The 25,543-nt window shown below is 39.5% G+C and overlaps 1 protein-coding gene across 1 annotated transcript in view; it reads right to left on the bottom strand.

Moving 5' to 3' along the window:
• Positions 1-25,543, bottom strand: part of CAPN9 (calpain 9) — a 163,028-nt gene that overhangs the window by 29,821 nt on the left and 107,664 nt on the right. The window contains exons 9-16 of the mRNA XM_075863727.1: positions 24,975-25,058; positions 23,474-23,559; positions 22,299-22,376; positions 20,990-21,150; positions 6,049-6,206; positions 5,006-5,214; positions 3,665-3,701; positions 2,684-2,764 (exon numbers count right to left, since the gene is read on the bottom strand). Coding sequence (XP_075719842.1) covers positions 2,684-2,764; positions 3,665-3,701; positions 5,006-5,214; positions 6,049-6,206; positions 20,990-21,150; positions 22,299-22,376; positions 23,474-23,559; positions 24,975-25,058 — 894 coding nt within the window. The remainder of the gene's footprint in view (positions 1-2,683; positions 2,765-3,664; positions 3,702-5,005; positions 5,215-6,048; positions 6,207-20,989; positions 21,151-22,298; positions 22,377-23,473; positions 23,560-24,974; positions 25,059-25,543) is intronic.

Below are 25,543 nucleotides of genomic sequence, written 5' to 3'. Positions count from 1 at the left end.
ATGTGGAGCAGCTCACCGTGAAAATCAACCTGGGGGCTACCAGACGTGCTCCAAAGCAGACGGATGGTCACTGCTCCTATGCTAACAAAGGTGCATTGGAAAAAAAGGCTTCAATTTGCACGGCAGTATTGGAATTTAACTACCGAAGATTGGAAAAGGGTTGCTTTATCCGATGAGTCACATTTTCTTGCTTCATCGAACGGATGGACATTTTCGTGTCAGGCGAGAAACGTCAGATAACAAACACCCTGCAACCATTGCTGGAAGACCACAAGCTGGTGGCGGCAGCGTTATGGTCTGGGGATTTTTTTCATGGCATTCTATCGGCCCGCTCATCCATGTGGAAAGCACTCTGAACCGATTTGGGAATGAATCCATTGTTGCAGATCACGTCCAACCATGCATGCTGTTTGTCTTCCCTAGGGCAGATGGAATCTTCCAGCAAGACAATGCGATATGTCACACGGCTAGAAATGTCCGACTGTGGTTGGAAGAGCACGACCAAGGCTTCCAGGTACTTCCCTGGCCCCCTAATTCGCCAGGCTTGAACCGAATTGAGCATCTGTGGGACCATCTTGATAGTCTTGTTCGCTCTATGGATCCTCCCCCACGCACCCTCCAGTAAATGTGGGATGCACTGCTGTCAGCATGGCTCCAGATACCTGAGACAACCTACCAGCACCTTATTGAGTCACTCTCAGCCCGTCTAGCTGCTCTCCGTGCTGCACATGGCGGTTACTCTGGATATTAACCCGGTGGGCATAATAATGTGACTCGACAGTGTATATGTGCAATGTGTGCAGCTGCACAGTAGCACTGCAAGCATGGGGGCCGACTGCTACAAAAATAATAGTAATAGTGCTCCCTACTGTCTATTGGATCACATGTAAGGGGCTACATTCATATCCATTGTCATAATTATTGGTGGATGTGCATTTTTTAGATGAATGAATGCGGCAGTCTATGGCTAGCACCCTGCTGTTATCAATTTAATTACCTACTAGAATACAAAGGGCCAATATACTGTTTTTTGCACAGGGACACTGTGGTCATTGTCCGGGCCCTGACGGTTATGTATGGGAACTTTATATTTAGTGCCGAGAACGGGACTGGATCCTATCAGGACAAAGTATAGAAACCTTTCCCATGCATAACATTTGGGAAAGTTATGCCCCTACTCGATTAACCCTTTAATGACCGCCGATACGTCTTTTTACGGCGGTCATTAGTGGGCTTTATTCTAGAGCGCCGCCAAACTACGTCGCTGCTGTAGAATAAAGTAAACAGAGCAGGGAGCCGTAAAATCTCCCTGCTCTCAGCTGCCAGAAGCAGCTGAAGGCTGGGGGCGTCCCTGCTCTGCCGGGTGAGATCGATATTAGTATCGATCTCACCTGTTTAACCCTTCAGATGCGGTGCACAATAGCGAGCACCGCATCTGAATGGTTTTGGAGAGAGGGAGGGAGCTCCCTCTCATCTCACTGACACCCGGCGATAAAATCGCCGAGTGTCTGTGTCTTCTATGGCAGCCGGGGGTCTAATAAAGACCCCCAGGTCTGCCTGCAGCGAATGCCTGCTAGATCATGCCGGAGGCATGACCTAGCAGATGCCTGTCCGTTTTAAACGGACAGGCAGTAATACACTGCAATACAAAAGTATTGCAGTGTATTATAATAGCGATCGGAGGATAGTGAAGTCCCCTAGTGGGACTAGTAAAAAAGTAAAAAAAGTTTAATAAAGTTAATTTAAAAAAAAAAGTGAAAAAAAAAAAATGAAAAACCCAGCTTTTCCCCTTACAAAATGCTTTACTATTAAAAAAAACTACAATAAAGCAAAAAAGTTACACATATTTGGTATCGCCGCGTCCGTAACGACCCCGACTATAAAGCTGTTACATTATTTAACCCGCACTGTGAACGCCGTAAAAAATAAAATAAAAAACAATGGAAAAATTGCTGTTTTCTGTTAATCCTGACTTAAAAAAAATGTGATAGAAAGTGATCAAAAAGTCGCATCTACTCTCAAATGGTACCAATAAAAACTGCAAGTCGTCCCGCAAAAAACAAGACCTTATACAGCTATGCCGACGCAAAAATAAAAAAGTTACAGCTCTTCGAATGTGACAATGGAAAAATCTAAAAAATGGCTTGGACATTAGGGCCCAGAATGCCAGCAGGGGGAAGGGGTTAAGATTGTCCAAGGTTTCTGCTGTATTAGGATAATAATGTCCCAGGCTAAGGATACTGTTTAGTTAGGTGACAGCCAAGGGGTTTTGTTTAATATGTGTTATTTGAATTATGTGCATAAATGAAAAAAGCCAACTGAGGGCAGTTTGAATTAGAACTTCTGTTTGGAGTATTTTGAGCGTGACTGCTGGCCATTTACCCCAGGCGATGATGATCCTGCTAAACAACTATACATGTGTGCAATGATAATGAATAATAGTTAGTTAGTATATTGAAACAAATGAAATGAAACATCTGAAAATTAAACATTTTCAATTGTTAAAAAATGTATCCGACATATTTCTAGCTTCTATTTATAATTGGCTGTTAGCGTGATATGGATTTAGCAGCCTGACAAGTTGTTACAGTGTATGTCTGCTGGTCAAATACATATCAGATATTATATATAGACAACTTTGGATGGTAAATCTAGTAATGTCTGAAAGGAACATTATACATACATCTCCAGAAATTTGCTCAAACAAGCTGCGGAACTGTTTTTCTTCTTCTGTCTCCTTGTGTGGAGGATTTGGTTCTGGAGGCTGAAAATATTAATATTCCAATAAAAACTTATTTACACATCGTAGCTTAAAAAAGAAATAAAACAGATACAATATATGGCCGGAATGCAGTGCTATTATTCCCGGTAAAAATGTGTTAGTTCTATTTTTAGTTAATTTCTTTGCTGCTTTATTCGAAATGTTTAAGTTAGATTCATGTCCATATTATTAATATTATTGATTCTGGTACGAGAATTCAATGGACCCATACTGTACCTCTGTGTGCCTCCATTATTACTCTGAGGCATGCCATATTTTTCTAATTGATTCAGGCTAAAACTGCAACCACATGTGGCTGAACGGTTGTTACAGGCAAAGCATGTTTAAAACCAGTAAAAACAAAAAACTCTGTGATTGTCGTTTTTGACTGAATTGTGGCCTCACCCACATTGGTGAAACCCAACACCATTTCACAGAATGATATGCAAAAGGAAAGGTGTGCTTCTGCGGACTTTATTTTCTGAAGGATGCCCTAAAATCTGGAAAAAATTTTTCCACAGAATGTGAATGAGGTTATGAAAACCGTCTTTCACTAATATTTGACTGTATTTGTGGTGTACATTTGTTTGGCAGAATCAGAACCAAAAATCAGCATCAAATATGCAGCGTGTGAATCCAGCCTTTACACACTGCAGAACCAGAATAATAATATTATTAATAATAATAATATTAATAACAACTAATAAATAAATTCTGTCCACTTGTCTGATGTGTTTGCGGCCTTCTGGGTTGTTCAACTCCACCAACCTATACAAATGCTGAACTGTCTTTATGTCTCATTATTATGAATAAGCTAATAGCGAGAATATTGTATATGAATGTGGATGCTGTTGTCATATAACAAATACCATGTATACATAATTCTAATATTAGTAAACTTACATCTGGTATATCCACATTTATGTCTCCATCAATCTCTCTGCAATAGATAATTAAATTTTTATTTTCACTGTGAAATTACAAGTTATTACCGGTTTAATGATTATAACGTGAACAATAGAACAGTATATCAGCAAAGTTTAGCTTTAGACATAAATAAAGACAAAATCATCATGTGACTTGATCAAAAGAATAAAGTAAAGAATGTGCAAATTTGATCCACATTGTAGGTTTTAAGTACACAGTGAAACCTCTCAAAAAGATCAATTCTTTCAGAAAACCATTTCCCTTCGAGACCAGAATTTCAGGAGGGATTTTCAATTCCCCTATATTCTTTGTATTTGTAACAGTTCAGCCTGCCAAGCAATAGCAATTCCACATCAGTCTTTGCGTTGTCTTCTCTAGTTAACCCTTTACCACCTATACAGGGTTCTGCTGCGAATCCCTATGTTTTGTCTGCAGAGGAGCCGCTGACAGATGGAGCAAACAGGCAAGGGGTAAACAAACAAAGCCAAGGGTTAATACCGAGAAATAAAAAAGAACATCAAAGCCAGAAAATTATATCCAAACTCGGAAACAGGAGCCGGGCTGGGTCAAAACTAAGTACTAGTGACAAATCAGAAGGCAAATGAAGGGTCTGGTAGTCCAGGATTTTACACAGTTCAGGCAGCCATAGGGTTAAACGTAAGGGTAGTAGAAGAATACGGATCGATAAACAGAAAAACAGTATCGGAACACAAACCAGGATTAGTAATAATAACTGGCAAAGGACAAAACAGGCAGCTGGAATTAAATAAATTGCTGAGCGTACCAATTGGGCTGCTGATCGGGTCTACCAAGCTGGTGACCTGCTGATTTGCAAGGCCATCTGATGATTCTATTGGGTGAGTGGCCGTGCGCTTAAAGCATGCGACACCCAGTGTCTGTGCCAGCGCCGACGCAAAAAACAGAGTGGTGGTGCCCAGCACTGGCCACAGACGCAGAAATGGAAGTCTGAGAGTATATTGGCCATCTCTTTTGACAGGACCTCCACTCTAAAATATTATTTTTCACTGCAATTTTGGGTGGGTTTACTTAACAAGTGTTGGTTCAAAAGCAGAGTTTTTCTTAGTGTTATAAAGTCCACAGGGCACTCTACTTTTTAGTAAATAATTCACTTTGTGTAGCATAGAGCATATTTCTATCTGTAGAAAAGCTGCAAACAGCATTTAGGGTGGGCTGACCAGCAGAGTAAACAAAAAATTTGCTCACAAATCTCGAAATAAATGATCTTTTACAAGCCTTTTACTTATTTCGAAACTTATGTAAAGCTACTTGTATTCAATCGTCTTTTTACAGACTTACTTGATGTCTGCTTTCTTTTCTGAAAATACTCTGAGACAAAAGTCGGCATCTTGGTGAGGTTCAAACGTGGTAGGAATGATCATGTAATCCCCAGGAGGAAGCTTGAATCTCTGCGACACTTCTCTCAAATTAATGTAAGTTTTGCTCCGTGCTTTTGATGCATTGAATTTGAAAAAATCTTTTGTCACTTGAGATTCACTTCCAGGACACTGAAAGTCACAAGCATATTAGTATTATCACAAGGGAAAAGTACCTTTCCAAAAGCATGACCACTATTTCCTTTGCTGAAAAAAACAACTGCCACAACTGAAGCCATCTATACATGATGACGGCATTTATCCTGGTAACCTCCATTTTCTTTTTTTTATATGGGTTCCATAAAAAAAATCTGATTATGACATATATTTCATAGGTAACTATAGGTTGAATTAAGTAAAGACGTTTGAGGCTAGAATCCAAATTATTAATATAATCTGAATCAAAATGAATGGCCATGCAGTACAATTCTTTATGGAATATTCACGTCTCAAGTCCTCATAATCACTCATATACTGTGACATTAGTTCTTTGGTTGATCATAAATGTCAAAGTTTTTCAGATCAGATTCTTCTTAGAGTCATGTGATATTGGAAGGATAGAGAAATTCTAGATAGACTTTGGATATTATATAAGAATGACTACAGAAATATAGGCTAAATGGATGGAGATAGGAAAGCCCATACAATAGCACCAGATATTGCTGAATAAAAACTATAAGTTTCACATTAGTTCCTCGTTTATGGCTGATCTTCGTCTTCATTTACACGGGTCAAATATTGTCAAATATTGTTACAATTCGCTAATACTTGAGGAATCGTAACGATAATTGGCCAATGTAAATGAAGAAAAAGTTCAGCAATAACAAAAATAATTGTTTATTGTATATCTTAATTAATTGAGCCGCAGTTATCGTTATACACGGTATACACGGTACGATTAGTAAATGTAAATGCCGCATGTAGCAACATTTAAACAAGACATTGCTACCTTGCACATGTTCTAACCTGATAAACTGTATATCCTATTGTCAGCATATCAGCTCCAATTTTTTTCAACTTGCGTCTATCTTTTTGCAACAAAGCAGCAATAAACGTGCATTCATTTTGGCCATCATCCTTCTCTTTAAGGCTCAGTCTTATCTGTGGATTTGTCCAGAACGTGTCTTGTAGGGGGAAAAAAATAAACATATATTTGTATAAATAATATATAAATAATATAGAGTGTAAATTGAATGAGAGGATGTCAACGGCAGGATTAAAAAAAAACTAATGTCAGACATGTTGAATTACAATAAATGTATTTATAAATTAAACCAGTGCGGCACCTACCTTTCATTATATTGTCTAGCCTAGACTAGAAGATCAATAGAGTATTACTGGTTTGTTGCTTTGAGAGCCATAGAAGAGTAGAGGTTGGCAAGTCAGCATTACTTATTAAGGATAGGTTGATACCATTTGAAACAGTCTACAGAACGCTCGGTATCTGTTCTTTTGTTAAGTTCTTTAGTTGACTTTGCTTTATAAAACAGTTAAGAGAACGGTATACAGACGTATACTCGCCAAATGTATGCCAAATATATGGCAGAAGGAAACTCTTTTGGCTTATCTCTGAATAATGAAAGTCTATAGGTACATAAGTCATACAACAGGGGTAGGCAACCTTTTTTGTATGCAGTGCCGATAAAAAACAAACAAACAATGATAAAAAACTCAGTGTGCCATACAAACATGAAAGTTATATAAAATAAACTGTTACCACGTATTGAACATAAACCAATTTATCAGTTAATTAATTAAGCTTACATTTCAGTGTGACCCTTGTCCCCAACTTTCTTTGTAAAGATCATCCCTCTGTGGTGCACACGAGGATACTGAACATCAGCTGGGAGGGGACGCATAGGAGAGACCGTAACTATTGAACACCAGCTGGGGTAGGGGTGCACAGAGGAGAGACTGTGGCTACTGAACACCAGCTAGAGGGAACTGCACACAGAAGAGACCGCGGTTACAGAATTCCAGATTCGGGGTGCTGCACACAGGAGAGAGAGTGACTACTAAATACCAGCTTGGGTGGGAGGTTGCACATAGGAGAGACCAAAGCTACAGACAGGGCCGGCCTTAGGGGTGTGCGACCTGTGCGAGTGCACAGGGCACTGTACCCTCCCAGCATGTAGGAGGCGCCACTGTGCTGTGCCTCTGCTTTGTCCTCTGCTCCTCGTTACATATACGGAGGAAACAAGAGCGGAGGAGCAAGAGCAGAGGAGGAAGCTCCGTCCACAGACCGTCCTGCAAGAAGCCTGTGATCCTGTCAGCAAGTAGAGATGGTAAGTGCCTATGTGTGTCTATGTTTGTGTGTGTATATGTTCCAGTATGTGTGTGTATATGTGTATATATGTATCTGTTAGTGTGTATACTAGTATATATATATATATATATATATACATACCTCTGTGTGTGTTTATATATGTGTGGGTATAGTTATCACTGTGTGTTATCTGTGGTGTTACATAGGACTGCATATACCATCTACTACATTATCTGTACTCAGAGAGTTATCACTGTGTGTTATCTGTGGTGAGACATAGGACTGCAGATAACATCTACTACATTATCTGTACTCAGAGAGTTATCACTGTGTTGTCTGTGGTGTTACATAGGACTTAAAGGTAAAGGGCCTTTTACACCGGCCGACAATCGGCCGGTGCAGCGAACTCTGATCAATGAGACATCGTTGATTGGCGCTCGTTTGCTGCTGTCACACAGAGCTATACATGGGTACGAGCGGTCGTTACTCTGATCGCTCGTCCCCATCCCTATCATCATGTTGGCAGCGCATCTCCCTGTTTACAGGGAGACCCACTGTCGACAACGATAATATTTCTCTTTTTTAAAACGAGACGATCAGAAGATGATCGAACGTTCGCTCGTTCATCTGCTGATCGCTGCCCTGTTTACACAGGGCAATTATCAGCAACGAGCGTTATACGAACGCTCGTCTGCGCGATAATCGGCCAGTATAAAACCCCCTTTACATCTACTACATTATCTGTACTCAAAGCGCTATAACTGTGTTATCTGTGGTATTACATAGGAAATGCAGGTAACATCTACTACATTATATGTACTCAGATAGCTATCACTGTGTTATCTGTGGTGTTACATAGGACTGCAGGTAACATCTACTACATTATCTGTACTCAGAGAGTTATCACTGTGTTATCTGTGGTATTACAAAGGACTGCAGGTAACACTACTAAATGATCTGTACTCAGAGAGTTATCACTGTTATCTGTGTTAGGTATTACATAGAACTGCAGGTGACATCTACTACATTATCTGCACTGTGTATATATGGGTATGTTTGTGAATGTGTCTTTGCGCTTGTATATATGTGCCTTTTATGTATTTGTATATGTTCCTGTCTGTGTATTTATATGCGGTTGTCTGTGTATATATATGTCTGTATGTCTATATTTTTACTATGTATGTATATATTCCTGAATGTGTGTGTATATATTTGCCTGTTTATCTAAATATGCCCCTCTATCTATGTACAGTATTTATGTTCCAGTATGTGCGTGTCTATATATGTGGTTAATTTTTGCTTTGTGGAGGGCAGCAATAGAGTCCTGCACAGAGCGCCATCCAAACTAAGGCTGGCCCTGGCTACAGAACACCAGTTTTTAGGGGGCGGGGGTTGCACATAGCAGAGACCGCTGCTACTGAACACCAGATTTGAGGGTGCACATAGGAGAGACTGCGACTAACTTTTTCTTTTACAGAGCAGTTACTGAAGTCTTTGCAGCGTTGATCACCAGGAGAGAGCTGTGCTTCATTGTGTGATTGGCGGTGCTGAACACCATGAGAGAGAGCAGTGCTGCATTGCACTGCTCTCTCTCCTGGTGATCAGCGCCGCCAAGTGCATAATGAAGCACTGCTTTCTCTACCTGTGTTTAGCGCCACCAAGCACATAAAGGTGCAGTGTGTCGTCAAACCATGCCCCACGTGCCGGCTGTGGCAGTGTTACCACAGGTTGCTGACCCCTGCCATACAGTATACATCAGGAGATCATTCCTCCCCTCTGCTGTTGATTGATGGCTCTGCTACTCCTCCTCTGTGTCATATGCCGTTTTCTCCAAAGAATCAGCAGAGCCGTCAATCAACAGAGGAGGGGAGGGTTTACAGCTGATAATTTGGGACAGTGCCTGGTTTTCCTGGACACTGTGAAGTGTGAATTGTCTACGGCTCATGATGGAATAAAACTACGTTTTACAAGTTATACAAGGTCTAACATTGGCAACATAGGTATGTTTCTACTGGTTTCTACTTTAGCTATCTAGTGGTCTTAGCCGTTTTGGGGGCTCACAAGTGCTGACAGACTTAACCCCTTAAAGGGAAAGTGTCATGATTTTTTTTTAATTATTATTATATTGCTTTTAATATAATATTAACAAAAATTGTATTTATTTGTGTTCTCATTTTTTACTTTTTACTGTATTCATACTTTTACTTCTCTATGGGGGCTGCTATTTTTTTTTACATCTCTGTATGTGTCAATTAACGACACATACAGAGATGGAATACGGCACATACATCCCCATAGTGAATGCGAACGGGAGCTGTTCCATTCTCAGAAGTGTGTGCCGTCTGTGTGGGAACGGCGCATACGCCGCTCCCACACAGACGAAAACAAAGCTTATTCGTAGAGCAAAATCCGGCGCCATTTGCATGTGGACCGGAAGCCGCTGCCGGACAGTAAGAGGAGCGTAGGCGGCAAGAACTTTGTTAGACCAGCGGAGGCGGCGGCAGGAGCCATCGTGTATGATGTGCGTATTATGTTCGTGTATGTTCATGTGTGATACTGTCTGCTGAGCCCTGTATCTAATTCTCCTACCACTGTGCATTCGCTCAGAAAATGGCGGCACACAGTGTAGGAGGTTTGAAAACATTCAAACCGAAGTATTAATATTAGATAAGTATGATTAGTTACTTATTTCTGTTATTCCGCATACGTGATACCAATAGTACAAACAGTGCATACTATATTGAAACTTATCTGGTCTGATTGACTCTTTTGAGAAAAGACCCAATAAGTACTGAAAATGGTTTAAAAAAAAATAAAACATTTTATTGAACGTACCATGTTAAGCACTTTTATGTCTAACTGAATAAGATTTATTTAAGCTCAATGTATGATTGTAATACAATGACGATTCCTTGCTTTTCTTATACAATGAACACAGTGAATACATAGATATGCACTATATTGTTAACCAAATGTTTGTAAACTATTTTCTATATTGAGAACCATTTTAATGCTTTGTTATGTACTCTTTCATGACTTGCGGATATAATAAAAACCTTTGATTTAAAAAAAAAACATTCAAACCCCTCTTTCTCCTGGCACTAGCCAGAAGAAGGGAGGGGGGATTGTGTGAGGACACTAGAGGAGAGTGTGTCCACCCCAACTTTGCAGCATAAATCAATGAGGTTGCTTTACCACAGTGATCATGCTGCAATTTTGGGAACTGCTCCCTCTAGTGGTCAGCACATGGAAATGTTATAAATTAGAATCTAATTTATAATATTTCCTGACTTGTGAAAAAATGAAAAAAAATTAAAACAATGTGTAATCACTTATATACTAATTGTTAAACAGAAAAAAATAATAATATTCTAGCGACACATTCCCTTTAGTGACCAGGCCTGAAAAGGCATTAATGACTTGCAAAGTTTTTTCTTTTTTGCCTGTCTGCCTTTCAGCAGTTATAACTCTTTTATTTTTTCATTGACATGTCTATATGAGAACTAAAAGAGAGGAAAAGAGACATGGCGCCACATAGTGCAGATTACCAAGGTATATAGAGAGAGCAAGAATATCATAAAAAGTGCTCACTTAGGGTATGTTCACACGCAAACGCAAAATACGTCTGAAATTACGGAGCTGTTTCCAGGCGAAAACAGTTCTTGAATTTCAGACGTTTTTGCAAGTACTCCCGTTTTTCACGGCGTCCATTACAGACGTAATTGGAGCTGTTTTTCAATGGAGTCAATGAAAAACGGCTCCAACAACGTCCAAAGAAGTGACATGCACTTCTTTGACGCGGGCGTCTTTTTATGCGCTGTCTTTTGACAGCGACGCGTAAAATTACACCTCGTCTGAACAGAACATCGTAAAATCCATTGCAAGCAATGGACAGATGTTTGTAGGCGTAATGGAGTCCTCTTTCAGGTGTAATTCGAGGCGTAAAACGCCCGAATTACGTCTGAAAATAGGTCATGTGAACATACCCTTAGAGTGTTAAGTACTGGCAGGTACAACACTGCAACAAAAAGGTGCACTAATAAAGCAAAAAAACTGCTGCCTGGTCCAAAAACGCAACAGCCAAAAGGTAGTTGCCAATAAATGGTTAAAAGGAGAGGAGAAAAAAAGGGACTACAAATGGCACTGCTAATAGTAAAGAATATAAATTGAACGAAAGTTCATAATTTAATATATAAATAAATAAATAAATAGATCTACTTATTTATTTATATATTAAATTATGAACTTATGTTCAATTTCTATTCTTTACTATTAGCAGCGCCATTTGTGGTCCCTTTTTTTTCTCCTCTCCTTTTAACCAATGGCTATATAAGGTCTTGTTTTATGCAGGATACATTTTATTTTTCTTGCGCAGTTTGGGGGTTACAAAAGTATTGTGTAAATATGTAACTTATTTGTGCGGTGTGAATAAAGAAAAAAAGCGATTTTCAGCAATCAGCATTATTATTATTCTTGTTTATTTTTTTATCCGGCCCACGTCGTGTAGATACCTAATATGTGTTGTTTTTTATTTTTATGTAATATATGGCCAATAAAATATATTTTATGGTAAATAATTACTTTTTTTGTGGACATTTCTTTACTATTTTTTTTTCTTTTTCCGGTGACGCGGAGGGGGAGTCCCCTTTCATCGAGCCGCTGTCATGGACCGTGGCGATCAAAGGGTTAAACAGCTGGGATCTGAGTTTCCTCCGTTCCCAGCTTTATTCAGCAGGCTTCTTTATGTACAGGACCTGTTAGTAACAACTCCTGTTTAGAGAATAACAAGCCTTATCTACAGTGATGCCAAAAGACTTTGCTACAGATTATGAACATGCACCGCCCACCATCAAAAGACAGTGGGTAGTCGGGACGGGGTTAAAATATAACTTGCTGGCTATCTGCATCTGCCACTAGAGGGAGTGTAAGCTTACCATATACTGTTATATATATATATAACTTAATTATGAAGCAGTAGGTAGCAAGCTCCTAAGCTCCATTAGTGTTGATTGCAGGCAGTCAGGATGTTATATATATATATATATATATATATATATATATATATATATATATATATATATATATATATATATATATATATATATATATATATATATATAAAATGGAGTTGGAGCTCTGTATGAGAAAAATGGAGCTTCCACTGCTAAAATGATATATTGAGAAATTTATCATCACAGAATTTAGGACCTTAAAACGACAGACGGTAGTGTTAAAAGGTGTCCATTAACTTTAAGAACTCATTCACACGGTTATACTACGGCTCAGTTTTGTAAGGGTGAGCCTTAATAGGGTACCGATAGAGGTGCCTTACTATTAATCTGTATGCCTCCAATGTCATAGCGGAGCATACAAATGCTTTGCTCTATTGGATTCCATACAAATGTTCTTCAGAGGTAGTGAGAAAAATCAATATAATAAAAAAATGGCCACATGAAAACCCACATATCTTACATTTTAAATATAAAAAATAAATATAAATATGCGGAATTTTATTGGCCCACCACAGTAGCAGAGGATCCTCTAGTGGTTCCAGATTTTGAAACAAAAATTGAGTTTATAAGGCGGTTAAAAATGGACAAGCACTTGTTAGGTATAGCTGTAGGATGGGCCCTCAAAATAACTTCCTCTGGCCGGCTCACTGTATGCTAGTTTATGTGTGTTAACATTATGCTAAAACATTTACATCTTGTATTATACAGTCCTTGAGTCCTGGCAGAAGTTTGCCAAAAAAGGCGTCATGTTCTGTAATTAGTTAAAGGGGTTTACTGGGACTTTTTAAAATTGGCAGCAGGGCAGGGGATGGGGTAAGATAATAAACTAGCAAAAAGTCTGGATTGCCCCACGCTCCAGCAATGTTGTCCTGTTCTCCACAGCTCTGGACCCGGGAGCTTCTGCAGCGGTCATGTGCCATTCATCAGTCACATGCCACTGCAGCCAATGGCTGGCCTCAGCTTCCACGTGCTGTTCAATGCAAATTCGCCGCTGTGACCTCAGTTCTGCTGCCGATTTTGAAAAATCTCGGATAACCACTTTAACTTCAGAATGGTGAATTGGAATCTAATAAAAGACTAAGGGGGAATTTAAAAAGACTGGCGTCTTATGCACCAGTCTTAATAGAAACAAAGCTGAAGTAAGATGCATTACCAGGGGCATAACTAGGAAAGATTGGGCCCCATAGCAAACTTTTGACTGGGGCCCCCCTCCCCTGGGTGCCACACAACCCCCCTTGTAGATTACGCCACACATTGCCCCCTGTAGATAGCACCATACAGCCCCCCTGTAGGGAGTGTCATACAGCCCCCCTGTAGATAGCGCAATACAGTCCCCTCCCTGTGTATAGCACAATACAGCCCCTCTGTAGATACCGCCATATCAGCCTCCCTGTGTATAGCACCATACAACCCCCTTGTTTTTTGAGGGGGTTTTTACGTGGAAAAGGATTTCACCATATTTTTTGTATGTGCCATTAATATATTTATATAAGTTAATCATGTCCCCCCTTAGTCGTCTTTTTTCAAGGCTAAATAGGTTTAATTCTTTTAATCTTTCCTCATAACTTAGATTCTCCATGCCCCTTATTAGCTTCGTTGCTCTTCTTTGTATTTTTTCCAACTCCAGGGCATCCTTTCTATGAACTGGAGCCCAGAACTGAAGTGCATATTCTAGATGAGGCCTCACTAATGCTTTGTAAAGTGGTAATATTACATCCCTGTCCCGCGAGCCCATGCCTCTTTTAATGCACAACAATATCTTGCTGGCCTTTGAAGCAGCTGATTGACATTGCATGCTGTTATTTAGTTTATGATTTACAAGTACACCCAGATCCTTCTCAACAAGTGACTCCCCCAGTGTAGCTCCCCTAGGACATATGATGCATGCAGGTTGTTGGTACCAAGATGCATAACTTTACATTTATCTACATTAAACTTAATTTGCCAAGTGGACGCCCAAACACTCAGTTTGTTTAAATCCGCTTGCAATTCACGAACATATTCCATAGACTGAACTAAATTACATAGCTTGGTGTCATCTGCAAAAATAGAAATAGTGCTATTAATCCCATCCTCTATATCATGAATAAATAAGTTGAATAATAGTGGTCCCAGCACTGAACCCTGGGGTACACCACTTATAATAGGGGACCATTCAGAGTAGGAATCTTTGACCACAACCCTCTGGATACGGTCCTTGAGCCAATTCTCAATCCAATTGCAAACTATGCTATCTAAACCAGGGGTCTCAAACTCGGCCGGGTAAGTGGGCCACATATAGAAAAAATGTGACGTTGACGGGCCGCATTACTTTCAAATTTGATACATTACAAAATTATTGTTAATTAATTATTTGAACTACTATAACACTATATTACTATGATACTACATTACTATAACAATATTACATTACTATAACAATATTACATTACTACAATAATACTACATTACTATAATAATATCGCTAGGTTTAAACTTACCGGAAATTTGAGATATTTCTAAACGTGCTTATTTCAACAATACACTTTTACAGTTTAAGTGTCACTAAATGCAGTCCGGCAGCTCAGTTGGCAGCGTTTGACAGACAGACAAATGTAAAAATTAGGCAGCCCCTTTTTAGATTGTGCCACAGAGCCCTCTATAGATACTGCCAGAGTGCCCTCTGTAGATACTGTAACAGTGCCCTCTGTACATGCTGCCACAGTGCACTCTGTACATGCTGCCACAGTGCCCTCTGTAGATGCTGCCAGAGTGCCCTCTGTAGATGCTGCCACAGTGCCCTCTGTAGATGCTGCCACAGTGCCCTCTGTAGATGCTGCCACAGTGCCCTCTGTAGATGCTGCCACAGTGCCCTCTGTAGATGCTGCCACAGTGCCCTCTGTAGATAATGCCACACACCCCCCTTGTAGATAGTACCACAGACACCCCCAGTAGATAGATCCATTGGGGCTCCTTCTAGGAGTGGAATCCCCAGCCAGAGCGTTGCCGACGCTTTGGCCGGGGATTCCTCTGCTGGAGAAGCCCCTGATGTCACTCTTCATACACAGTGACGTCAGGGGATCCTCCTGGACCGGAATGTGATGTCAGGGACAACCCCAGAGCCGGTGTCCCAGAGCGGAGCACTAGACATGTGGACAGCGTTGTCAGGGAATTCCACAGAGTCCGGAAGCAGAACCTATACTAGTGTTCTGCCCGGGACTCAGGCTCTGGGGAAGCCCCAGACATCGCGTGTCCATTCATGGACAGCGATGTCAGGGGATTCCACAGAGTCCTAGAGCAGAGCATATGCTAGCGCTCTGCCCGGGACTCCACTCTGGGGAAGATCCTGACAAAAACTGTCCATATAGGGACAGCGATGTCAGGGATTTCCACAGAGTCCCAGAGCAGAGCCAATACTAGCGCTCTGCCTGGGACTCCGCTCTGGTGAAGACACTGACAAAACTGTCCATATATTGACAGCGATGTCAGGGAATTCCACAGAGTCTCGGAGCAGAGCCTATGCTAGCGCTCTGCTTGGGACTCCGCACCGGGTAAGACCCTGACATCACGTGTCCATTAATGGACAGCGATGTCAGGGATTTCACAGAGTACCAGAGCAGAGCCGATACTAGTGGCTCTGTGTCCCGCAGGCCGCGTGCTTGAGACCCCTGATCTAAACCTATAGTCCTTAATTTACCAATTAGACGTCTATGAGGGACAGTGTCAAATGCCTTTGCAAAGTCCAAACACACTATATACTCAGCGATCCCTCTGTCTAGGCTTCTGCTCACCTCTTCATGAAAACAAATCAGGTTAGTTTGACAAGTTCTGTCCTTAGTAAAACCGTGCTGGCTGTCACTTATAATACTATTTTTTGTCACATGATCCTGTATATAGTCCCTTAATAGCCACGATGGATGTTAAGCTTACTGGTCTATAATTTCCCGGGGAAGACCTAGAGCCCTTTTTAATAATAGGCACCACATTTGCCCTGCACCAGTCCCTTGGCCCTATACCAGTCACTAGAGAATCTCTAAATATTAAGAAAAGGGGGACAGAAATAACTGAACTAAGCTCTTTAGTAATTCTAGGGTGTAACCCATCTGGTCCCGGGGCCTTGTGCACATTTATTTAATTGAATTTAGCTTGGATCTACATTCATCCAATTCAGTATATCAACTGATAAATTAACAGCACTGGCACTGGCTATATCAGACTCTCTTTCTTCTGTTGTGTATACAGAGCAGAAGAACCCATTTAGTAACTCTGCCTTCTCTTGATCCCCTGTGACCACCTCCCCATTACCACTATCTAAGGGTCCTACATGTTAAGACCTTGGCTTTTTTGCATTTATATACTTGAAGAATTTTTGGGGATTTGTTTTACTATCTTTGGCCACCTGCCTTTCATTTTGTATTTTTTCTGATTTTATTACCTTTTTACAGATTTTATTAAGCTCTTCTAATATAAAAACGCTATAGATGTACCCTCAGATTTGTATTTTTTAAATGCACTTTTTTTTTGTGTAAGCCATGTGGGGTTTAACCCCTTCCCGTAGTAAACAACTTTCAGGTTTAAATTTTCGTTTTTTCCTCCCCACCTTCCAAAAGCCATAACGTCTTTATTTTTCCGTCGATATAGTACTATGAGGGCTTTATTTTTGCGGGACGAGTTGTATTTTTTCGTAGCACCATTAATTTTGCCATATAATGTACTAGCAAACAGAAAAAAAAATATTTGTGGGGTAGAAAATGAAAAGAACAGCGATTCCTCCATGGTTTTTTGCGCGACGTTTTTACGGAATTCACTGTGCAATTAAAACAACATGTTAACTTTATTCTAGGGGTCAATATGATTACGGCGACACCAAATATATATAGTTTTTTCTATATTTTACTACTTTTACAAGTAAAAACCTAAGTGTAAAAAAGAAAATTTATTTTGTGTCGCCAAATTCTGAGAGCCATAACTTTTTTATTTTTCTGTTGATTAAGTGGTATGAGGGCTTATTTTTTGCGGGATAAGCTGTATTATTTAATAATAAAATTTTGGTGTACATGCGACTTTTTGATCACTTTTGTATTTTATTGTTTTGTGGGAGATTAGGTGACCAAAAAATAGAGATTCTGGCGTTTACAATTTTTTTTTTTTACAGTGTTCCCCGTGCGGGTTAATTAATGGTATATTGTAATAGTTCCGACTTTTACGGATGCGGCAATACCAATTATGTTTATTTATTTATTTTTTTACTATGCTCTAGGGGGAAAATGGGAAAAGGTTTTTTTTTTTTACTTTTAATATTTTTTATTTTTTTTGACACAAAAAACAACTTTATTTAACTCATTTTTACTTTTTTTATTAGTCCCCGTAGGGGACATCAACCAGCGATCGTTAGATCGCTTGCACGATCTACTAATGTATTGCAGTATATTGTGATTCTGACAGGCATCTATTAAGCCCTGTGGATAGGGGATACATGTGTTTTGTAGGAACAACCCCTTTAATGGCAGAGTGGGGAGATACCTCAGTGTTCAGTGGCGTCGTGCTGTTGCAGACATAGCGGCTGCTAGCGGAGCCTCCCCCTCATGCCTCGGGCTCCGTAGCAGCCGCTATGGCTGCTACAGCAGTAGTTACGCCACTGTGCATGACTATTAATTAATTTGTTTCATCTTTGGCTGTCCTTGCGCTACTGAATGAAATCTTTGCCAGTTAGAACCTGACGTAGATTTCCATCATAATTTACTTCAGTTACTGGCGTAAATTCGAATTAACTGGTTCCCGACCTCTGGCTGTGTATTTACGGCCAGCGGTCAGGGTCCTTAAAACCACGCCATAGACTATTTACGCAGCGGGTTTTAACTTGCTGCCTGAGCGATCGGGCAGCTGAATGTCTGGTCTCCGGCAGTCAGTGACTGCCGGGGACTCAGAGGAGAAGATAGAAAAAAATTAATAATAAATACACATAAAATACCCACCCCCCAAAAAAGCTTCCCCCCTGCCAATCATTGTCGTAACGCTAGCCCTGAGCCAATTACCCTAATATAGACATGTAACATATTAAAATTTCCGGTAGACAATGACGATCACAAATAAAAGGTCTATTTTAGGGTAAAACTATGTTATTACTAAAAAAATAGCTGAAAATAAAAAAGCTTATTTTTTTATTATTATTTTCAAACTTTAAGCCTAAAAATTCAAAAATAGCAAAAAGGATGTGTATAAAAATGATAAAAAAAAGAAAGCTGCATTGTCAACGAAAAAAACATTGCAAAAATCACATCCCTGGCCCAACAAATAAAAAAGTTATAGCCATTTAACTAACGCGTGCTAAAAAGGGCTAAACGGTGTCTGGTCCTGAAGGCTCAAAATAGCCCGGTCCTGAACTGGTTAGTGCATCGGACCGCTGTTGCCCATGCCCACTTTTGCAAAGTTTTTCTTTAGTGGCGATGTGCTGGGTGAGCTGGAAAGGAGTCTCCGCGGGCGCTGCTGCACTTCAAATAGGACCGAAAGGACACAAAGTTCGGAAGAGTAATAGATGATGTACGGGAGAGTGGATAATGAAAATGGAATTTATTGGTGATATGACTACGCGTTTCAATGCCGCACCGGCATCTTCATCAGGTCTTGAAGGAACACACACAAATACCTTGTTTAAATAGCTATGTAAACGTTGAAAAAACCTGCCAATGTGAACGAGGTCAGGGCGTTCCAATGACGTCATAGTTCAAAGGTTAAAAGAACGGATAATCGCATCAATAGTAAAACATATAACATATGATAGAAACGATTGCAGTACAATAATAGCAATATAAGGAAGAACATTGAAGTAATAGCGAGGAGTGTATCAAAAAGAATGCTTGAAACAACAAGCTAAATAGCTAACCGGGGATAACCGGATAATCACAGATGCCAGTACAAATAGAACATATGTAAATATAAACCACAAATAAATGTGTGGTATGGAGATCACATCTTTAGGTGCAAAAATGACATTTGGAATGAAAGACATTTTGTCGGCACTGATTCTAAAACAGAAATATACAAATAAAAGAGCAATAATTAATATTAAAAGGGGACACTATTCATAAACTAGACTTTGGGCATAGTGAACAAGCCGAGTATGCAGTAATATATAAAAAACTATGTACATGGTATAGTCAAAATGAAGAAATAAAAGCGATAACTAAGCTATAGAAAAATAGAACAGAATATCACATAGTAAGAATTTTATGAGATAAAAGTACATTATAAAAAGTGTAAAAAATATACACATACTAACATACCTGTCGGAAAATGCCAGAGAAATAGTAGGAAAACACCCTTATATGTTTAAAAGAACAATGTCGGCAAAGACGGTGAATCGTAATTGATGGCACAACGAAATTGGAAAAGAACAATGTGTCATGAGGGAAATTAAATGTAAAACATAACTGAAATTGTATCTGAGAGAGGGAGCACCAATAACTTATAAGAAAATTACAAAGAACATGGTAAGCAAACTATGTATAGTATAAGCTTAGTTATCGCTTTTATTTCTTCATTTTGACTATACCATGTACATAGTTTTTTATATATTACTGCATACTCTATGCTTTCGGCTTGTTCACTATGCCCAAAGTCTAGTTTATGAATAGTGTCCCCTTTTAATATTAATTATTGCTCTTTTATTTGTATATTTCTGTTTTAGAATCAGTGCCGACAAAATGTCTTTCATTCCAAATGTCATTTTTGCACCTAAAGATCTGATCTCCATACCACACATTTATTTGTGGTTTATATTTACATATGTTCTATTTGTACTGGCATCTGTGATTATCCGGTTATCCCCGGTTAGCTATTCAGCTTGTTGTTTCAAGCATTCTTTTTGATACACTCCTCGCTATTACTTCAATGTTCTTCCTTATATTGCTATTATTGTACTGCAATCGTTTCTATCATATGTTATATGTTTTACTATTGATGCGATTATCCGTTCTTTTAACCTTTGAACTATGACGTCATTGGAACGCCCTGACCTCGTTCACATTGGCGGGTTTTTTCAACGTTTACATAGCTATTTAAACAAGGTATTTGTGTGTGTTCCTTCAAGACCTGATGAAGATGCCGGTGTGGCATTGAAACGCGTAGTCATATCACCAATAAATTCCATTTTCATTATCCACTCTCCCGTACATCATCTATTACTCTTCCGAACTTTGTGTCCTTTCGGTCCTATTTGAAGTGCAGCAGCGCCCGCGGAGACTCCTTTCCAGCTCACCCAGCACATCCTTAGCGTTCTTTTCATTTGAATTACCGGTCTCGAGTCCTGGCAGCAGCAGCACCTTTATCTCTCCATTGCTTTTTTATCACCGTGACCAGGTTAGTATTACTCTTCTCATCCACTACTTTATACCTGGTTAACCTGCACTATGTGGCGCCGTGTTTTCTGCTTCATCTCATCTTTAGTGGCGAGAACAGTCCAAATGTCTAAATTTTTTAGACTTTTTTGCCATTTGCAGCATTTCTATGCCGGAAAGTTTAGAATAGAAAAGTTGATCAATTCCCCCCTAAGTATTTAGATATTTCTTCTTCCACATTATAGTAATTTTAATAATTTCTTATTCAACAAATGGCAGACATGCATATTTTAGAACAATTGACTATAGAGTACCTAGAAAATTTCGGCATCCTCCAGCAGTAGAGCCCCTGACCCAGCTCCCTTGATGAACTGTCACTTCCCACTTATGTTCTGTATCGTCATCTAAAGCATCAGGTGTCAGGTTACAAATTTCGACTTTATCAAAGTATCTATTGAAGTCCTCAAATTTCATCCTACATAAAAGTGAAAATATTACAATCTATTTATATCAAATTGGGTAATAAATATAACATAAAAATGCACAGCAATGAGTAAAATCTTATTCTTCAGCTAGTGGAATGAGGGAATCTCAATGATTTTAACCATTGGTCACTAATAAAAAATATTGAACATTTTGAGAAACTTTTATGTAGTGTAAATCACCACTTAAAGACTTAATCATATGTATGATCATAGCATGTTATGAAACTGTAGATAAAGTAAAACTAATAATGATAGGACTGTAGAACATAAATTGCAGAATATATGAGATCACATGATACCTAATTTCCAACTCACATTTTTTAAGTCTACCCTTCCCTGGACAGAGCTTAGTTAGAGTTAGGGTATATTCACACGGAACTGAAACTGTGATTTCGCCTGCAATTGATTTCTCAGGTAAACAAATGGTTATTATATTGTATTCAAATGTAGTGGTACAAAACCGCCTATTAAGGTAGAAAAAAACGCATTGCCAAATCGCATGTACTTTTAGCAAAATATGATGCGGTTTCCCAATGCATCTTAGGATGCATCTGAAATGGGTTTTCCTACCGCACTGTGTGAATATACACCACATATGTGCATTTTACCAATATTGTTCTCTTTTATTGGAACCGGACTCTTGAGTTAAGTCTATAAGTTTGCCACTAACGCAATTAGAAAATTTTTCATGCATTTTATAGGCTAGACCAACCTAAAGGTAGCCATACACATTAGATGTATATCGTCCAAAATCGCCGACCTACCATCTAATATGTATGGTGACGTCCTGACTCTCCGCAGACAGCAGATGTCGGGGAAGAGAAGTATCGGCTCTTGAATTTCAACCTGCCCGATCTTTTTGTTCGTAAGGAGATAAGCTGCTGCCAGAGAAGTCTGGCAGCGGCTTTCTCCCTTCTCCCTATTGAAAACACATGCACGTTCGGCTGAGCTGAGCAAGCATGTGTATGGGGAGTTGTTAGAAATTGTTCAGCCGACAGATACCTAAAGTGTTTGACCAGCCTAACGCTAGTGCTATATCTGAGAATATATTTTACAGTAATCCTCTTACAGGTCTTTTCGTATTGCTAGATACAGTATATCAGGGAACTTGTGGTCAGGGAATATAAAATGTATGTACCAAAATTCACCATCATCCAGAGATGTTTGACATAGACGTTTTCTTTCCGCTGGGTCAATAGAGTTCCATTCAGAAGAGCTGGAAGAAAATAATGAAATGTTAATTTTTCAATATTTTAAATTTACGTCAAGTTAAGGGGGTTGTCCATTTTAGAAAACCCAGTTACATATACCCTATATGGGAATTTAGGTAATAAGGGGAAATCCTCTGTTCAGGACCCTCTTCTCTTGGCCAGAGTAAAGAGCGGTTAAAAAGAGTGTCTTTAACTCTGGAGGACCTGTCCTGCATTACATTTATTTGGTGACTCCTGACAAAGCCGCCATTTAGAGCGCTGATATACATTGAGCTGCTTATCACAATGTGGTGATGTATTGTTCCACCTCATTTTTCTTTCTGGCACACTGGGGAAATATATGTTTGTTATTTTTCCTATGAAACTATTTATTGTTGCCTCCTTCGTGTGTTTCCTGGTGCTGTTTTTGTGCACATTTTTTACAGTTGTGTTTATGACCTTTTCAGGCTTCCTAGCACTTTGCACTTTATTAATCTTTTTGCACTCTATGTATATATTCTTGTGATATTTATTACAAATACAACTTTTTTTTCGGGGAGGAATGTATGGTTTATTTTTTTTGCTTATAATACTGGAATGCCTATGGGCAGGTTTCCTCTTATTATGATGGACCCAGAACTATAAATATTTCTTACCGATTTGGTCTTTGATCAGAAAAAAGATGATCTTGGATTATATCACACAATAGAGGTTGAGTGCCTTCTTATACAAAACCCACCTTATTCTTTTGAGTTTTCTATTGTCACATTATCAGTGAATTCAGATCAGCTCCATTGTCTAACTGCAGTGTAATGTAGTCTGAAATCTACCTGCTGTCTCAGATGCTCAGTCTGTTGTTCTGTCCCTTCCCCATGTTTAACGCTTCAGCTCTGCTTGTTCCCATTTGCTACTGTGAATAAGCACGACCCACCACAAGCCCGCCACAAGTCAGCACATGCAGTTCTAATTTCCATGAACACAAGAAAAGAATGATTATAAACTATACGCAACTAAACCACCAGTAAGAAAAATAAGGTGATCAGGTAATTCCCAGACATATACTGAGCCAAATGACTCTCAATCATTCATGAGATTAGGAATCTGCTTTATTCGTCATACTTACTTATCACTCCATGGTCCATTCCACTCAACTTGCCCCCAAGGGTTCCTCACTCTAATGAGCTGTATCATTTGTCCTCTATAATTTACCTAAATGGGTAATACAATGGTTTTATTGACTACATTATCTATGGATGCAGGTTTTGTAAACACTAGAAGGTGTACATTTCCTTGTGCCTTACTACCAAATCCAAAAATAAAGGGAAATAAAAAAAAAACAAAAACAGTATTTCTACAGCTGCAATCAAAACATTGTGAAGAAGATGAAAACCATCAACTATAGATGTTTCACAGCTTCTAAAACGTACACACGGCCATTACCCTAAAGCAGTTGCTTTGTCAAACATTTTGGTACACTTTAGACTACAGGTGTTTTTGAATTACTGGAAACATTTCTTTCAGAGCAAGAGATAATTATATAGCCACCTTCTTAGGGACCTCTTACATGGCTCGTGGTGGGCCGTGTAAACGAGCGCCGATCAACGAGACAGCTCGTTGAACAGCTCTCGTTTGCTCCTTTCACACTGAGCTATGTGTGGGGACGAGCGCTCGTTACTATGATCACTCGTCCCCATACATATCTATCATGCTCGGCAGCACGTCTCCTTGCTTACATAGGGAGATGTGCTGCCGACAACAATATTATTTGTAACAGGGCCCTTAGGCTTCAACTCACTCAGCCCCAATGTAAGCAGATAAGGAGACAATACTCAGAGTTACCAGTATTACGCATTGATCATGACACTGCAAACTGTAGTCAGCGAGTGCTTGTGCAGATATAAACATGGAAGAGCAATCATTTTACATTTCATGGATGCAGAGTAGCCTCTTGCTTGCCTATGAAGACGATCAAACAAGCTTTCTATGTCATCATTAGTAATCGGTATATACTCTGGCCAGGGTAAAGGCCCTCTTACACAGGCCAATTATCGGGCAAACGTGTTCCCGATCCTTGCCCTGTGTAAACAGGGCAACGATGAGCCAGTAAAAGAGCAAACGCTTATTTATCGGCATATTGTATCGTTTATTATCGTTGTCGGCAGCACATCTTCCTGTGTAAACATTGAGATGTGCTGCCGACATGATGGAAATGTATGGGGACGAACGTTAGGGGTAAGGAGCGTTCGTTCCATACATAACGAATCATTGCTCCTTGTGAAAGGAGGAAATAAACGCAGATCAATAACCTGCTTCTTTGATCGGCGCTGGTTTTCATGGCCCATATTGGCCCATGTGAAAGGACCCTAATGCCTCATGCACACGACAGTGTGCGCCGCCATGTCCTATCGTTCCACGGATCAGAAAGTTGGGTCCGTTTTCATGGACACGATTCACCCGATAAAGTGAATGCATCCATGAAAACTATCGGGTGCCACTCGGATGCCGTGAAAAACGTCCCGGGTGTGCAACGGCCTTAAGACTAAAATACTTGAGTTTTACTATGTAAGTTATGATATTGAGAAACAGAAGTAAAGAAAAGACATTAAGAAAAACTACACCCATACCGTATCCAAGCCAGTTATGGAGTACGCATGACCTTTTACAAGTCCTTGAGGAGTTTTAGCTTCTGTTTCAGCAGAACTTGCAGTCTGTAAACATAAGAAAAGTTATATATTACACTACAACTTAACAAAAATACGTGTTGGTAAAAATATATTCAGGGCTTTATAAGGGATGGTCCAATGGAACTTTTGTTGCACTCAGAGGCTCTTATTTTGGTCCTCACCATTCTCGTTGTGTTAACACTTGGATCATGGGTCTAAATAATAGATAAAGTCAGTTTAAAGACTACTAATGACTATTTTCCATGCTATTTTACGTGAGTTTAGATCCAAGTGGAAACAAAGAATCTATTTAAAGTTAATTTTGTCCCTATATAAACCAAAAAATAGAGACAACGGACCATGTTCTTTAACCTGTAGTGTGTATATAAAATTCTAAGATTAATTTAACATACCACAGTGGTCAATACATGAAATCAGCAGAATGTGTGAGCATGGCCTAATATTCATGGTTTGGCCAATTTCCCACAAGAATAATTCGTCCCTATGATGCAATTAGTTTGGGTCATTAG

This window comes from Rhinoderma darwinii, chromosome 4 (assembly GCF_050947455.1).
Source record: "Rhinoderma darwinii isolate aRhiDar2 chromosome 4, aRhiDar2.hap1, whole genome shotgun sequence".
In the NCBI taxonomy this organism is placed as follows: Eukaryota; Metazoa; Chordata; class Amphibia; order Anura; family Rhinodermatidae; genus Rhinoderma; species Rhinoderma darwinii.
Note: the sequence above shows the minus strand (reverse complement) of the source record. Positions and strands in the feature narration are given on the sequence as shown.